The sequence below is a fragment of the Oryctolagus cuniculus genome, chromosome 11 (assembly GCF_964237555.1).
Source record: "Oryctolagus cuniculus chromosome 11, mOryCun1.1, whole genome shotgun sequence".
NCBI classification, from domain to species: domain Eukaryota; kingdom Metazoa; phylum Chordata; class Mammalia; order Lagomorpha; family Leporidae; genus Oryctolagus; species Oryctolagus cuniculus.
This window is the reverse complement of record NC_091442.1, coordinates 82,612,235-82,629,595: the sequence shown is the minus strand read 5'-3', so window position 1 is coordinate 82,629,595 and position 17,361 is coordinate 82,612,235. Positions and strand designations below refer to the sequence as shown.

Genomic DNA, 17,361 nt, shown 5'->3' with positions numbered 1-17,361 from the left:
CTTATTGACTTTCCAAATGGCCTAACAGCCTGGTATGCGTTAAGCCAAAGCTAGGAGCGAGGAACTCCATCCTGATTTCCCATGTAGGTGGCAGGGGCCCAAATACTTGAGCAGTCTTCTGCCTTCCCAGGCATATTAGCAGGAAGCTGGATCAGAAGCAGAACTCTGGGACTCCAGCCAACACTCTAATTTGGAATGCCAATGTGCAAGTGGTAGCTTAACCCCTGGCACACACTACCAGCCTCGAGGGTAGTTTTAAACTCTTCATTTAAGCATATAAGACCTTTTGCCATCTGCTACTATTCTATTCTTTAAAGCTAAGCTGATACCCTCACTCCCTAAGTTTTCATTATACCTTTCATGAATGATCTACCTGCAGTTCTAACAGATATTCTATGGTTATAATAGCAGCCTTATTTATAGTAGGAGTAGGTGAATGGTTTCATAAATTATGGTGCATCCTTTCATTGGAGTTCTCTTCACCAAGAATAAGAAATCCCCTTAAATATTATTATAAAAAGAGCTCTAAGAAGAATTGTGAAATGTCATAATCAAGGAGGGTGTATCATTTGTTTCTTTAAAGGTTTTTAAAAATTGTATTTGGCTATATAGGCTTGAATTCTTTCTATAAAAATTCAAAGTTAATAATATAGCTATTTGTGAGGAAGGGAAACTAGTTAACTAACAGTCAGCAATGTGAGAATGACTTCCCTGTATTGTTATGCTTGGATTTCAAGATCATTTACTGTAAACTTTATAAAGTATCATGGCCTTTTGTTTTTTTATTTTTAAACTTTGAGAATATATTGCTTATGAAATAAAAATAAATGTGAAATGAAAATAAATGTCTTAAGTATAATCTCACTTAACCTTTCTCTGCAGGCATACACAACATTCTTTTCAGTTCTGTACTCTTCACTGCGTCATTATCACATAACCTGTACATTGAAATTGACTTTTGTCCTCCATTAGAAGCTGCTTGATTATAGGAATTTTTTGTTTCTCTTTTAAGTGTCCTTATATGGCCTGGTATAGGGTCTCAAGTTTGTTGAAAAATATATTTCTTTTTTTTTATTTTTTTATTTTTTATTTTTTTTTGACAGGCAGAGTGGACAGTGAGAGAGAGAGACAGAGAGAAAGGTCTTCCTTTGCCGTTGGTTCACCCTCCAATGGCCGCCGTGGCCGTGTGCTGCGGCCAGCACACCACACTGATCCGATGGCAGGAGCCAGGTACTTTCCTGGTCTCCCATGGGGTGCAGGGCCCAAGGACTTGGGCCATCCTCCACTGCACTCCCTGGCCACAGCAGAGAGCTGGCCTGGAAGAGGGGCAACCGGGACAGAATCCAGCGCCCCAACCGGGAGTAGAACCTGGTGTGCCAATGCCGCAAGGCGGAGGATTAGCCTAGTGAGCCACTGCACCAGCTTCTTCTTAATATTCTTGTTTCTCTCTACAGACTGTCAAGTACCTATAATTCTTTGTTGCTCAAGACACGTAGTATTATCTTAGTTAATATTTCCTAATGAGGGTATATTTTTATTAGTTGTGATATTATTTTTGCCTCTATTAATAAAATTACTGATAATGCATGTTAGTGGAGATTGTTTTTTAGCTGAAATCTCTGGACTTAACATCTGTTAGCCTTCTGTTTTAGATCAGGCTCTTAATGTTGGTCTGCACAGAGATGATACTGATAATGAGAATCATATAGGAAACTTGCTAAACATACAGATTGATGGGGCCCATTTTCAAAAATGTTGGTTAATTTAATAGTACAGAGGTAGAGCTGGCCATCTTTTTTTAAAAAAGATTTATTTTATTTATTTGAAAGACAGAGTTATAGAGAGAGGTAGAGAGAGAGGTCTTCCATCACTGGTTCACTCCCCAGATGGCCGCAGCAGCCGGTGCCGCACCGATCCAAAGCCAGGAGCTTCTTCTGGGTCTCCAACATAGTTGCAGAGGCCCAAGGACTTGGGCCATCTTCTACTGCTATCCCAAGCCACAGTAGAGAGCTGGATAGGAGGAAGAGCAGCTGGGACTAGAATTGGCGCACCTATGGGATGCCAGCGCCTAAAGCCAGGGCTTTAACCCGTTGCACCACAACACCGGCCCTAAGCTGGCAATCTTTTTTTAGTAGGCTCTTTTACATAGTTTTGTTTGGAGCCAGGATTGGAAATAACGGCTTTAGAGACTGCTAGGGAATCAGATCTTAATAATAAATGAAGGGAGAGATTATATATTAGCTAACACTGCCACCACTCATAGGTTAAAAAGTAGTACTTCTCAAGCTCAACATCTTGTAAAATAAGGTAAATGTCAACTGGAGTTAGTGCTCAGCCTGTAGCAGAGGAAGGGTAAGAGGTGCTATATGTAATTTGTAGGCACGTTCTTTGTTCTCTGTGAGCTTAATTTCTAAATAAAATAAGGTTAATGTCCATAAGCCCTTAATAAAGGTATACTAACAATTTATGCAACTCTTTGCATTTTATTACAGTGTATTCCTGTTTTCTATTGATAGTTTACATATCTTGGTTTCTACTGCTGCAGAAAAATGGACTCCACCCTTTGGAAAATGTGTTTTACTTTGTTTCATCCTTAACAGTCAGGTTATGCTTTTCTACTTGTTTATTTATTTATTTAAGATTTATTTATTTGAAAGGCAGGGTTACAGAGAGGCAGAGACAGAGGCAGAGATCTTCCATCCATTGGTTCACTCCCCAAATGGCCTCAACGGCTGGAGCTCGGCCTGTCTGAAGCCTGGAGCCAGGAGCTACTTTCAGGTCTCCCATCTGGGTGGCAGGGGCCCAGGCACTTGGGCCATCTTCTGCTGCTTTCCCAGGCGTATTAGCAGGGAGCCGGATCGGAAGTGGAGCAGTCAGTCCTTGAACTAGTGCCTGTGACTCCGGCACTGCAGGTGGTGCCTTTACTCGCTGTGCCATAGCCATGACCCCGGGTTACACCTTCGATGAAAGCTTTCACAAACCAGTTCCTCAAGCTAGGAAACAAAATATTATAAAATTAGGTTGTTTGATACAACATATTGTTAGGCCTGAGATAACGTATATGGACACAGAGGTAGGCCTTGCAGTAGATAAGTTTTATAAATAAATTGACCTGTCAGTTTTGCTCTTACATTGAAAAATTGTGGGCTTTTTTGAAAATTACATTTACAACTCATGTTAGGAATTATCAGTGTCACATCAAACCATAAGATTTATTAGAAATTAATTAGAACTATATTATGACACTGTCTAAAGCTCCTTTTTTTCTGTTTTGTGAGGATTGATTTCTCTTTGCCTCAGTTAACTCATTAAGGAGAGGGAGAATTTGAACTCTGAAAAGAAACATTTACTAATTTTAGTTAAATTACATTGTGTAAAGCTGTTTGTCATGTTTGTTCATTTCTAGATTTTAATGATTAATTCTGTATGATTTCTTTAGACTTTTAATACAGGCAGGCTATGATGTTAACATTAAAGATTATGATGGCTGGACACCTCTTCATGCTGCAGCTCATTGGGGTAAAGAAGAAGCATGTCGAATTTTAGTGGACAATCTGTGTGATATGGAGATGGTCAACAAAGTGGTAAGCCTTTTAAATATAATTTGAATATTTTAACTCTAGAAATACAGATTTTATCTTAATGTTATTACAGTATAAATTATATTTATTACCACATAAAATGATTTTTTTGTTGATCATGGATCAGTAATTAATAGTGGTAGCTGAAAATGCTGTATGAAGTACTAGCTGAAAATAATAGAAAAAATACCTTTTCATTAATCATATCATACACATAGAGTACATTTGGTTACTTGTATTAATATTGTGTCTTAGGAACTCATAAATTATGTAAGTTCTGCATTTTTCTCAGTGTTTTCTGCCATCACTGTGAGTTGGAACAAAATAAAGTGTTTCTGATTCCGATTCTCTTTAATAATCTTTTTTACTTATAATCTTATTTATTTATTTAAATGACATGGATAATGAAGTGAGGATAGTAATAATGATGAAGTTTTATGCCAAATAAATGGTCACTAAAATATAGCATCTATTCTATTTTCATAGTTCAGAAAACATTTTAGTCAGATAAATGATTTACTTAATATCACGAAATTAGGTAAAAGGACAAAGGAAGTAAAGTTCATACAAGTATTTTTTCAGGTTTCTTGTTAGATTAGATTTTCTCTCTGACCTTTAATTAATAACATGAGTCAGTTACCCTGTCATCAGTATTGTTAGTCCCTTCCAACTTCATGTTGTTAGATAAGTTTGATTTACCAACAGATGGAGCACTCAAAGTGTGTTTCCTATAGTGAACTTTTTTAATTTTTGTTTTTTTTTTTTTTTTTCTTTTGAAACCCTTGTGTGGAGAGCTGACCTGTAGTGAACTTAATTACCTTAAACTTCTTTATAATGTTCCTTTTGTATTTTATTTCATGATAATGTAACAGATTACTTATCAGAGATTCATTTTATGATCTTTATTCAAAAAGGGCCATCTAATTTTGTTATATACATGTTAATTGCTGGTATTGGTTGTTCTGGTACCTGATTTCTAATGGGGAGCTACAAAAGGAAGAGAATAAATATGATATACCACATACACAGGATTTGCTCGTGAGTAAATGATTGAAGGTTGAGGGTGATGTTACAGTTTCATGTTCTTGTTAGCAAAGATAAAGAAACTCTTTGAACTCCTTTATTTTTGGAGTATATTCCTAGACATATGTTTTATTAACTGACTTAAACTGTTTTATCTAAGAAATGTGTAGTGTGGCAAGAGTCATAGGAAATGCTGAAATGCTTCAAGGACATTAAGATAAAAAATGTTAATGATCAGTCTATGTTTGGCTTGCACTTAAAGAAATACAAAAATCTGAGCTTTGAATTTTAGTCAAAACTGCTAATAATTTGCTTTCTCTTTTTTTATCACCTGTTGCCTGTTCTGTAATCAGTATTAAAGACAAATAAATTGTGATACTATTAATTTTAAGTAAAAGATCAGCTAAGTTTGGCTTTACAGTTTGTTTTTCCTCTCCTTCCTTGTAGAAATTGCCCTTGCAGCTGGGATTTTCCTGAAGAAATTAGTGGGTGCCTTTACCCTCTGACCTCTGATCTGTATTCCTGTCTCTCTGCCAAACAGTTGAACTTACAGGCCACTTGTCCACTCATAAGGGCAGTGTTAATAATTAGTTTATTTAGTAAGAGTAGCCTACAGATAAGAACCAAAAGAGAGAAGCTCATTAATTGAGATGATTTTCTGAAACAATTATCACTTACTAGTCTAAGCATGTTATATTTCCCCTGCCAAATCTGTATTCTGGTTATGCACAATAAATTGTATATAAAAGGCAACATATCTAATTCCTCTGCCATACAATTTATCATATTTGTACTCTAGGTAAAAGAGTACATATGAAATTGTGTTGATTGATACCCTTCTGTTTCTGTATTACTATAATAACAACTTCTAACATCTTAAATTTTAGTATTTATCCTTTCATTCCATCATTTTAGTGGATGAACATGTTAATTATGCCTCCTGTTTCCTTAGAATTTTATAGTTTTCAACTTTCCCTGACAAATTATTTTATGGTAGCCTTTTAACAGCCCTATGTTGTTAAGAGCTTTGAAGACTCAAACATGATCAGAGAAGTCATTTTCCTAAAGCCTTGATAATTGCTTTTTCTTATATTTCTGAATTACTTGGCAGCTTTTCCTTAGTTTTAATTTTCTAGCGTTTTTATTTTTCTGTATATTGTTTATTAAGTTTTAAATGTATAATTTTGAATGTTTATAAAAAATTTTTTAAAAAAGAAAGATGTTATAGATTTCTTCTAGTAGTGAAGAGTTACACAATGTATATTATGAATTTTCATTTTTCAAATTTTAATAGTTTTATGGCTTTGTCTGTGTGAGTTAGACTGCCATCTCTTTTTGTTGGCTATGTTTTAAAATTACATATCGGGCTGGCGCCATGGCTCAATAGGCTAATCCTCCGCCTGCAGCGCCGGCACCCCGGGTTCTAGTCCCCATCAGGGTGCCAGATTCTGTCCTGGTTGCTCCTCTTCCAGTCCATCTCTCAGCTGTGGCCCAGGAGTACAGTGGAGGATGGCCCAAGTGCTTGGGCCCTGCACCTGCATGGGAGACCAGGAGAAGCACCTGGCTCCTGGCTTCGGATCAGCGAGGTGCACCTGCCACAGCGCACCGGCTGCAGCGGCCATTGTGGGGTGAACCAATGGAAAACGAAGACCTTTTTCTCTGTCTCTCTCTCTCACTGTCCACTCTGCCTGTCAAAAAAAAATTACATATCATAATTTAAGTTTAATAAAGCAGATAACTTTGTCTTTTGTAAGCCTGCCAATATGAATTAATATTTCATTTGATAGCTTCATAAATACTTGGTAGATTGGAGTTTTTTACTGCTTCTCTTTTAAATGATATCAAGACATGCACTTAAGGTACTATCAGAGTTTAGATGATTTCTTTAGTAATAGGAAACCTAATTTAGGGAAGTAACCTTTAGAAAATACAACATACCATACAGAGCATCTGGAAGTCTTTATACATGAAAGTAAGGAAGTGTCCTAAACATAAATATTTAAGGACTTTTGGTCTTACTTTCAAGCTGTAAGATGAATTTATCGTTTTGATTCATTATTATAAATTATGTAATATGGATATTAAATATATTTGATTTTGTTTCCTTAATTGACCAAAAGAATTATTTTACAACAGTGTACCTAAATATCATCCCTATCTAAATATTAACTAGGGTCCTCTTCTGCTTGAAGTTTTTCTTAATGCATTAATATAATGACTAGCCAATAAGTTTTTGGCTTGATACCTGTTATTACAATGACTTAAATGAATAATGAAGCTGTCTTTACTATTAATGGGAACAAAAATATATCTCACACTCTGTCTGAGCTTATTTTCTGTAAAGACAGACATACCAGAGCAGTAGCGATGTAGGTTTTATTCTCTATCCCTTCTTTACTTGTTTATGACTGTGGGTAAATAGAGTGCACTCAGAGCCTGGATTTCCTCCTCTTGACAATGAGAACAATGATAACATTTATCTCAGCTAAACTGATTGCTGTGAAGATGAAGAGAGATGCATATATGCAAAAGCAATTCAGTTAGAATAAATAAATAAGGAAAAATTGCATTTAAATAATAGCACTAGTAATTGAACTGATTTTTTGTGCAGCTCAGAAATTTTTTTTCTTATTTTATTGATCAGTAGAGGTCTTTTTTCAGTCCTCAGTGTTGTATCCTCCTTAACTGTTTCCAGGTTGGTTGGAGTTAATGTGCATATATGCCATATTACATTTGTACTTTATTAGTGTAGCATAATACTAGCCTTATGATAAAAGTCAAATAATGTTTATAATTTCACAGTTGTAAGCTTCCTGACATAAATATATTGTTTAAAGAACATGGAAGATTATTGGATAAAGTTGATGAGTGCTCTTTTGAAATTAGAAAATTTTCTGTGTATAGCCCACACTTAAATTTTTATTCTCTGTCAGCTGCTATGTGCAAATTAGACTCATTCATCAAGGAAAAAAGTGAAAAGAAAGGTTAGTAAGGTGATCTGATGATTTCTTTTTCTGAAAAATGAGACTTCCTTATTTATTAAAATAACCCCTTTGTATTTACCACTGCAGAAATTTAAACTTTTTTTTTTCTGTTGTCAAGGTGAGAGTATTTCATTCAGAAGGGTTGGTAAATGCTTAAAGTAATACTTAGAAAGAAGTCACTGAGTTATTTCCACAAACTAACATGATCAGGTGTACAATTGCTTTAAAAGAGTAGCACTTTTTTACATTTTAGAACTAATTATTCAAATATGTTATAGCAAAAGTGAAATTAACACATTGCTAATGTAAATCCACTTTGAAATTGTGAGTCAGTTATTTCACAAGAATTTAGCATAAATTGATAGGTGTTTATTTGGACTAATTTTTTAAACTAAATCATACCTGTAGCTGGCTGAAGGTTATGTAGTTTAAAAGTTAATGTTTTTATTTTGTTTCTCTGGAAATCTACTTAAGTTTTAGGGAAATATCAAAGAGAAATAAGACCTCAAAAGGTTAAGCATAGAATTACCACATGACCTAGAAATTCTATTCCTAGCAGTGTAGCACAGAAAATAAAAATATGTCCACACAAAAATTTGTGCACAGATGTTCATAGCAGCATTATTCAGTATAAGCAAGAAGCAAGAGTAAATATCCAGCTGATGACTAGATGCACAAAATATTTATAGCGTGCAGTGGAATCTTATTATATAAAAGGAGTGAAGTAGGAGTACAGCCACAGTGTGGATGAACCTTGAAAACATGCAGACTGAAAGAAGCTAGTTACAAATGATCACATGTTACTTGATTTCATGCATCCAAAATGCCCAGATTAGGCAAATTTGTATAGAGAGTACATTAGTGGTTGCTTCTGGCTGGGTGAAATGGAGAAAATGGGATGAAGGATAACTGCAAAAGGATGCTTTTTTCTTTGGAATAGTTGAAAATGTTTTTAAATTGATTATGGTGATAGCTGTATAACTTTGTGAATATACTTAAAACCATTGAGTTGCATATTTTAAATGGATTTTGTATGTTATGTGAATTCTATCTCGGTAAAGCTATTTCCCGAAAAATTATATAAGGGAAGGTATTCTCAACTCCTTCTCTATCACATGGATTTCTCTTAAACTCCTAGGATTTCTGTCTATTATGTTATTTATAGCTACCTTAAAAATGTTCTAACTTCTTGCTATATAGTTATACAGAATTACCAAAGGCATTTTATGATTTAATGATTTTATTCCACTCTTTCTCCCCCCATGTTTCCTTCCTAGGGCCAAACAGCCTTTGATGTAGCAGATGAAGACATTTTAGGATATTTAGAAGAGTTGCAAAAAAAACAAAACCTGGTATGTTTGATAATTGCCTAAATATTGCCTAAATGGATGAATTCTCTTGGTAGCTTTGATTTTCAATTTTTAAAAAATTTTTGAGATGTTTAGAACTTTATGATCTAAAATTATTCCATATAATCAAACTAAATTACTGAAAGATAAGCAGTAGTCATCTGTTTAGCCTTTTGTTTTGCTTATCGCTGTATTTTTTTAAGTAATGTACTTTATTATTATTATATTTATTTCAAAAGCAGAAAGACATAAACATCAATTCACTCCCCAGATGCCTGAAATAGCTGGAGCTGCATCAGGTCATGGCCAGGAGCCCAGAATTCAAATCAAGTCTCACACATGGTTGGCAGGGAACCAAGCTCCCTCATAAGGTGTGCATTAGCAGGAAGCTAGAATGGAAAGCAGAGTCCAGACTCAGACCATTACTGTGCTATACGATGCAGAAATCCCAAGTGGCATCCTAACCACTACACCAAATGCCCACCCTATAATCCCATTTCTATTGTCTCCCCCTCAAAAATTGAATACTTACACAATGTGTGTGTTCTCAAGTAACGTGTTTATAATGTCATGATAAAGTTTGCTTAAAAGGTAGAGATTATAAAACCGTAGTAGCAGACTCTAGATAAACAACTCAATCTTGATCTTCAGTGCATGTGTCAGAAACCCAATCACTTGAGTCCTTACTGCTGGCTCCCAGGGACTGCATTAGCAGGAAGCTGAAATTAGGAGCTGCAGCTGACAGACTAAGCTACTCTGAGGTGAGATGCAGGCTTTTTAAACTCCAGTCCAAATTCCTGCCCTGGAAATAGACTTATAAGTAAAATACTTTTAGCCATCCAAAGTAGTTTGTGGATCTTGACTTTTTCAATGAACTGGAGCTGGATTTATCTGAAAAATACACTTGGGGCTAGCGCTATGGCATAATGGCTAAAGCTGCTGCCTACTGTGCTGGCATCCCATATGGGCGCTGGTTCAAGTCCCGGCTGCTCCACTTTCAGTCCAGCTCTCTGCTCTGGCCTGGGAAACCAGTAGAAGATGGCCCAAGTCTTTGGGCCCCTGTACCTATATGAGAGACCTGGAAGAAGTTCCTGACTTCCTGGCTTCGGATTGGTCCAGCTACAGCCATTGTGACCATTTGGGGAGTGAACCAACAGATGGAAGACTCTGACTCTCTATCTCTTTCTCTCTCTCTGCCTCTGTAACTCCACCTTTCAAATAAATCTTTAAAAAAAAAAATCCAACTTAGTCCTGTGTGGATGGAGCTTTTTAATTGTGTAGTTAGTTTCATTCCTTACCCAGGCCCTTTCCTGTCCGGGTAAAACTTAAATTGTTTATTTATTTGTTTTATTTTTATTTTTGTTCAGTTTTTGAAAACTAGCTTGTTGTAATTTCAAACTCTATATCTCAGTAATTCTTACTATTTTAATAGTATTCTTATTTTCCTTTGCATAACTTTATATAAAGCTCCATAGTGAAAAGCGGGACAAGAAGTCACCACTAATTGAGTCAACAGCAAATATGGACAATAATCAGTCACAGAAGTCCTTTAAAAAGTAAGTAAAATATTGAAGCAAGTTTTGTTGTTATTATGAAACAGTTGGCATAATATCTACAGAATGACTAACATGAATCAGCAAAAAGATGAAATTGTGCTTATCATTATTTGAAGGTTATTTTCTTTTCACAGCAAAGAAACATTGATTATTGAGCCAGAGAAAAATGCGTCCCGTATTGAATCTCTGGAACAAGAAAAGGCTGATGAAGAAGAAGAAGGAAAGAAAGATGAATCTAGCTGCTCTAGTGAAGAAGATGAAGAAGATGACTCAGAATCAGAAGCTGAAACAGGTAAAATATAAAGGATAAAAAAATTTTCTTGCAGTATAAAATAGTACAGGTCAAATTTCTTTAATGTGTTGTACTGATTTGTTACTTATTCAGATATCTGCCAAACTCAGAAGTCATGTGTTTTAGATTTGTCCATAAACTCTAATATTCAGTGAATACTAGAAACTTACATAGGGTTGTGAACTTAATGTTCTCCAGTTATCTGGAGGTTTTTATACACCTCTGCATTTCACTGACCTGTATTTTTTTTAAAAGATTTATTTATTTGAAAGTCAGAGTTACACAGAGAGAGGAGAGTCAGAGAGAGAGAGAGAGAGATCCTCCATCTACTGGTTCACTCCCCAGTTGGCCGCAATGGCTGGAGCTGTGCCGACCAGAAGCCAGGAGCCTGGAGCTTCTTGCAGGTCTCCCATGTGGGTGCAGGGGCCCAAGGACTTGGGCCATCTTCTACTGCTTTCCCAGGCCATAGCAGAGAGCTGGATTGGAAGTGGTGCAGCCAGGACTCGAACCAGCGCCCATTATGGGATGCTGGCACTGCAGGCAGCAGCCGACGAAGTTGCAAAAGCTTTAAGACCCCCTTAAGATGATACAGATAAGGTGTGATTGGGCTCTCAGCAGTTTAAGAATGCTCCCAAAGCTTTCTGAGGCCCAAAAGCATAGGAGACCAATCCCAACTGCATCATAAATTTTTCCCAAGAAATAGTAGAATTAATCAAGATACTTTCCTGTGAAGATATGGGATAGTTGGCTTTGTTTTGAGAAATTTTAAATATAACATTATAATACACATTCATTTACAACTAAAAAAACTTAAGACTGAATGCTTATTAATACTTAAGTCACATTTACTTCAAATTTTTCATGTAATAAGATACTACAGTTGTCTTGATTAGTCACTCACCTACATCTGCATCCTTTCCTTCCTCCCCAAAGGCGATTACTATCATAAGTTTTTCTGTAATCTTCTAGTCCATTTTTATGCTCTTTTATGTTGTATGTACATTCAAAAGCAATATATAGCAGTTATAATATTTTGTTTTTTATTTTCATATTCTAGGAGTTATTTGGCATCTTGATATTTTCACTCTAAAGTGATTTTTTTTGGATTTTTTCCATTAGTTTTTTCTATGACTTTATCTACATAATTATCACTTTAGCTATTTTATAATGTTCCATTAAATGCATCCATTTTCCTTCTGATTAATATTTTCCTTATTTCTAATTTTTTGTTATTTCAAATACTGCCCCAGTGATCATGTTTCCTGTGTGCAATCATTTGCAAGAGATCTGTAATGGATTTAGAAATCGAACTCTTTTGAGTCATAAGGTAAACACATTCTCAGTTTTTATAGATGGTGCCAGATTGCTTTACAAAGCCACCATAACAATTTATTTTCCCTTTTTGCTGTAAAGGATGTGAGTTCTGTTTTTCTCCTGTAGCATGCATGTATGTACAGACAGCTTACCAAATTGCTGTTATTAAGTAACATTTATTTTTTTAATGCGTATCAGTTAATTACTCAAAATTTTTAATTGGCATAACATATACCAGAAGATGCCATTTTTGAACTGTGTAATCTGACATTTTAACATTTCAGTCTATCAGAGGAAAATATTTTGCTTCCAGTGAGATTTTTGACCACTGGAAAAACTCATTATCAGGACTAATTTTAGTGGTCATTAGGGAAGCACAAATGGAGCCCCAGAATTTCTTGGAATCCTTACGTTGATTCTAACTACAACAAAAACACTTTTGAGTCATTTTTTTTTTTTTTTACTCATTCAACAAAATATTTTCTCTACCAAAATGTGGAAAATTAAACTTTGTTAAATAAACACATGTCTAGAAACATACTGATAATTCTTGTTCATTAAAAACCAAGATATTATTTATAAACAGGTGTAGATGAGATTGGTTGCCCAGGTGGTGTGTTATGGATTCTTTTATCTTCTGGAAGCTTAGTAATCTCACAAGTAAATAATTTTTCTGTAGCACACAGAGTTTCTGAAATACATAAATGGCTTGAGTCTCTCCCTTATAGATTGAAATTCTTTTTCATTGTTGTCATAATGTTGGTTACGTGACTCAGCATATCCTTTGCTGTAGTGAAGTAATCATATGGGCAAAATTAGAAGCTAGAGCAATAGGTAGTCATTGAATGTTATACTGTGTAACATGCTAATTAAAATATTTCTAAATTTAAAAATACTCATGTTTTGTGATTAAGAACATAGACTGGCCGGCGCCGCGGCTCACTAGGCTAATCCTCCGCCTAGCGGCGCCGGCACACCGGGTTCTAGTCCCGGTCGGGGCGCCGGATTCTGTCCCGGTTGCCCCTCTTCCAGGCCAGCCCTCTGCTGTAGCCAGGGAGTGCAGTGGAGGATGGCCCAGGTGCTTGGGCCCTGCACCCCATGGGAGACCAGGAAAAGCACCTGGCTCCTGGCTCCTGCCATCGGATCAGCGCGGTGCGCCGGCCGCAGCGCGCCGGCCGCGGCGGCCATTGGAGGGTGAACCAACGGCAAAGAAGACCTTTCTCTCTGTCTCTCTCTCTCACTGTCCACTCTGCCTGTCAAAAAAAAAAAAAAGAACATAGACTGGTTGTGTAATATTAGGAGTATGTGTAGGCAGTTGACTTAATCTGAGATTTCTCATTTGTAATGTCACAATAAAAACTGCTTTCTATGGACATTATATGAAAATTGCTTTGTGGAGCCAGCGCCGTGGCTCACTTGGTTAATTCTCCGCCTATGGCGCTGGCATCCCATATGGGCGCCAGGTTCTAGTCCCAGTTACTCCTCTTCCAGTCCAGCTCTCTGTTGTGGCCCTGGAGGGCAGTGGAGGATGACCCAAGTGCTCCCTGCACCCACATGGGAGACCAGGAGGAAGCACCTGGCTCCTGGCTTTGGATGGGCGCAGTGCTGGCCGTGGCGGCCATTTGGGGAATGAACCAACAGAGGGAAGACCTTTCTCTCTGTCTCTCACGGTCTACAACTCTGTCAAATAAAAAAAATTGCTTTGTAATAAATGTTAGCTTTCATAAAATTATTGTATAAAATTAAATTCTATAAATCTAAATATGATCAATACCTAATAACACTTCAGTTAAATTTGTGTTGTTTCCCTTGTGTATTTTACAAAAACTGAAAGATAAAAATATATCATTAATATATAAATGGACTCATCTACTTTTAAAGTATTTAAAGTTATTTTTATGTAGCTAATGTTCTTCCTGTATGACATACTTTGGCCTCTAGTCTTTCAGTGCAATAAAATACATCATTACAAATCAAACCATGTGGACATGTGCACCAGAAAGCTAGGACTGGCACCCAGATTTCCTAACTCATGTATCAAGTTTTCTACTAGTTATGTAATAGAATTCAAGAACTAGAAGTTCAGGTGACTCAAAGATTCCTAAGATTTTGTTATCTGAATTATTCTTCATAGAAACGTATATAATTTGCTGTTCAGTGTTCACACAGAGTACTTATTTAAAACAAACAATTCTAATTGTAGGCTACTTTTTGCCAACAACTGGTAAGTCTTTCTGTGATTGAAATTTTCTTGATTGTAAAATGAGAAGAGCTGTACTATTTGATGTGGATAGATTTTTAAATTTTTCACTTCTCTAAACTACTTAGCATCAAAGCACATTGTATTTTTTGACTATTTGGAATTTAAGTATAACAATCACCTTATGCTCAGTTTTTCACCGAGCTAACTTTAAATGTTTATTTGAAGCATTGTACTATGATAATTTTGTTCTTCCTGTTGCCGGTGGTTGGCTGTGCCAGAAAAATTTGACTCTATATCAAGAACTAATCCATGTAAATGGTATTTGATTCCTTCTCTCTCTACTCTTTTAATATCAACCAGGTTTTATCATACTTTATTTGGCAAGCTTGAGATAACAGCCTTTTCCATGTAGAACTACAACTAGATTTGACAATTTCTAAACTTTGTTTTTTCTACATTTTTGTAAGATTATTTGGGAAATTATGTAATGTAAAATATCTGTTAAATTTTCTTTCATACATTCTTTCCAAACCTGTCTTGTTTTATGATCTTTCTCTTCTCATAAACCAGATGAAAATAGGAATGCAATCAAAAATTTTAATTGCCTTCCAAACAATTTATACATTTTAGAGGTAATTGAAGGAAAGAGTAAAGGGGACAAAGGTATATTTTGGCTTTTTGAGTTTTTTTTCCTTCTAGGATATGAAATTTTCATTCTTCACTAATATCAAATAGAAGGACTTCAACAGTATTGATATCTTAATAAATTAAAAGTAGTAACATGTTTTGTTTATCTTGTTTAGCATTTATTTCTCCCTCTAGACTTTGCGTTCTGTGCAGCCAAGATATTTTGTGTTTTCATGGGCTGATATAGCCTCAGTACCTAGTACTGTACTGGAGGTATGAAGACACTTAATAAATATTCATTGAATGATTCCCTCTCTACAAGGAGGTAGATTATTTTCCAGGAAGATGGAGTTGGGCCCGCTTATTTTAGAATTTTAAGTGTGAGAGGGCTTGCTCTTTGGGATGTTTAACTATACCACTAGACAGGAATATAAGCTGGTTACTGACAAAAGTACTTTTAGATTTCTTAGGAGCAAAAGGAGCAATAAATTTTAGATCAGCAGTAATAGTTGTTGAAATTTTTTAGTTGTATTACATTCATGTTTTCACATTTTAAATCTTATTTGAAAGTTTTTTTTTAAATTTTCTTTGTGTTTTTCTCACTTTAAAAATGCAGAAGTTAGGTTCTGTTTTTGCTAGAGGTCATAGTGGGCAAAAACTTTGAATTAACAAAACATTAAACAAAAGTAGAATATAAAATGTTTTCCCAGCTTTTCAAACCAAATTCCTGTAGAATCTTGAATCTTAATGTTTTTTTGCTTATTTTTAATAGATAAAACAAAACCCATGACTTCCGTAACGAATGCCAACACTTCCAGTACACAAGCAGCTCCTGTAGCTGTTACAACACCTACTGTGTCATCAGGTCAGGCAACACCTACGTCACCTATCAAAAAGGTAAGGCAAAATTGTATTTGCCAGAAATATACGTATTCTGTTTAAGTATAATTTGGACTAACTTGTTAAAATTTTATAGTTTTTTTCTAAAGATATTTACAGTTTTAGAATAAAAATATTCATTTCTGTTTTTAAAGTTACTGAGCTTTCTTCTGAACCGTGTTATATAGTCTCTTTTCTTGTTTTTTTCTTTTTTTTTTGCAATTGACATTATGGATAGTAGTTAGCAAATAACTGGAGTTTTAAAATGAATGATAGAATGAGGACAGGTGTTTGGCCTAGCAGTGAAGACACTGTGATTGGGAAACCCACGTTCCATAATGGAATACCTGGGTTCAAGTCCTGACACCACTCCCAATCTCAGCTTCTTGCTACTACACAACCGGGGAGACAACAGATGATGGCTCAAGTGGTTGGGTCTCTGCCACCCACAAAGGAGACCTGGATTGAGTTCCTGGCTGCTGGTGGCCATTGCAAGCATTTGAGTGAATCAACTCATAAACTAGGAACTCTTTTTTTTTCTCTCTGTTTCTCTTCCTTCCCAAATAAACTAAGTAAATAAAATAAATAAATAAATGAGGGAATGGGTGTTGTGGCACAGTAGGTTAAGCCATGGTTGGAACACCTACATCCCATATTTGAGTGCCTGATTCAAGTCCTGGCTCTTCTATTTCTGATCCAGCTTCCTGCTAGATAATTGCTCAACCTGCTAGATGATCCCTACAACCCACATGGAAACCCAGATGGAATTTCAGGCTCCTGGTTGCAGCCTGGCCAATAGCCCTGGCTATTGCAGGATTTAGGAAGTGAACCAAAGGATGGAAAGATATCTCTCCCCCCACCTCTCTCTGTTGCTCTGCCTTTCAAGTAAATAAAAATATAAATATTTTTAAACAATAGATGGCAATGATAATTTTTTCATAGTATTAAAAACAGTGATATTGGTAGTTTCTATTTCTCATGAAAATTTTTTAAAGATTGGTTTGCTGGGACCCACAGCAGAGCAGGTAAAATCGCCACCTGTGACACCAGCATCCCATGTGGGCGTCTAGTGGTGTCCCATCTGCTCCACTTCAGATCCAGTTCCCTGCTGATGGCATGGAAAGTAGCAGAAGATGGCTCGAGTGTTTGAACACCTGCCACCTACATGGGAGACCTGGATGAAGCTCCTGGCTCCTGGCTTCATCATTTATTTATTTGAAAGTCAGTTACAAAGAGAGAGAGAGACAGATCTTCCATGTGCTGGTTCACACCCCAGATGGCCACAATGGTCAGTCCTGGGCAGGCTGAAGCCAGGAGCCAGGAACTTCATCTAGGTTTTACATATGGGTGACAGGGCCCAAATACCTGGGATGACTTCCGTCGTTTTCTCAGACTCATTAGCAGGGACATGGATTGGAAGTGGAGCAGCCAGGACACCAACCAGCATCCATACTGATGTCACAGGCAGCTTTACCCATTTACCCACATTACAATTCTGGCTCCTCAAACCAGTCGTTTTCTTTTTTAGAAACATGGGTTTTATATCTTTTATC

General features: G+C 36.2%; 1 protein-coding gene across 7 annotated transcripts in view; it reads left to right on the top strand.

The window, feature by feature from the left end:
* PPP1R12A (protein phosphatase 1 regulatory subunit 12A) overlaps nt 1-17,361 on the top strand; it is a 151,516-nt gene that overhangs the window by 87,959 nt on the left and 46,196 nt on the right. For 6 of the 7 annotated variants that reach the window (XM_002711361.5, XM_008256843.4, XM_002711360.5 and 3 more), the window contains 5 exons: nt 3,440-3,584; nt 8,866-8,940; nt 10,405-10,493; nt 10,628-10,785; nt 15,702-15,826. In XM_002711361.5, the coding sequence (XP_002711407.1) occupies nt 3,440-3,584; nt 8,866-8,940; nt 10,405-10,493; nt 10,628-10,785; nt 15,702-15,826 (592 nt within the window). Of the gene's footprint in view, nt 1-2,492; nt 2,605-3,439; nt 3,585-8,865; nt 8,941-10,404; nt 10,494-10,627; nt 10,786-15,701; nt 15,827-17,361 lie in introns of all 7 variants that reach the window. The other variant, XM_070052661.1, reaches the window with a different exon arrangement.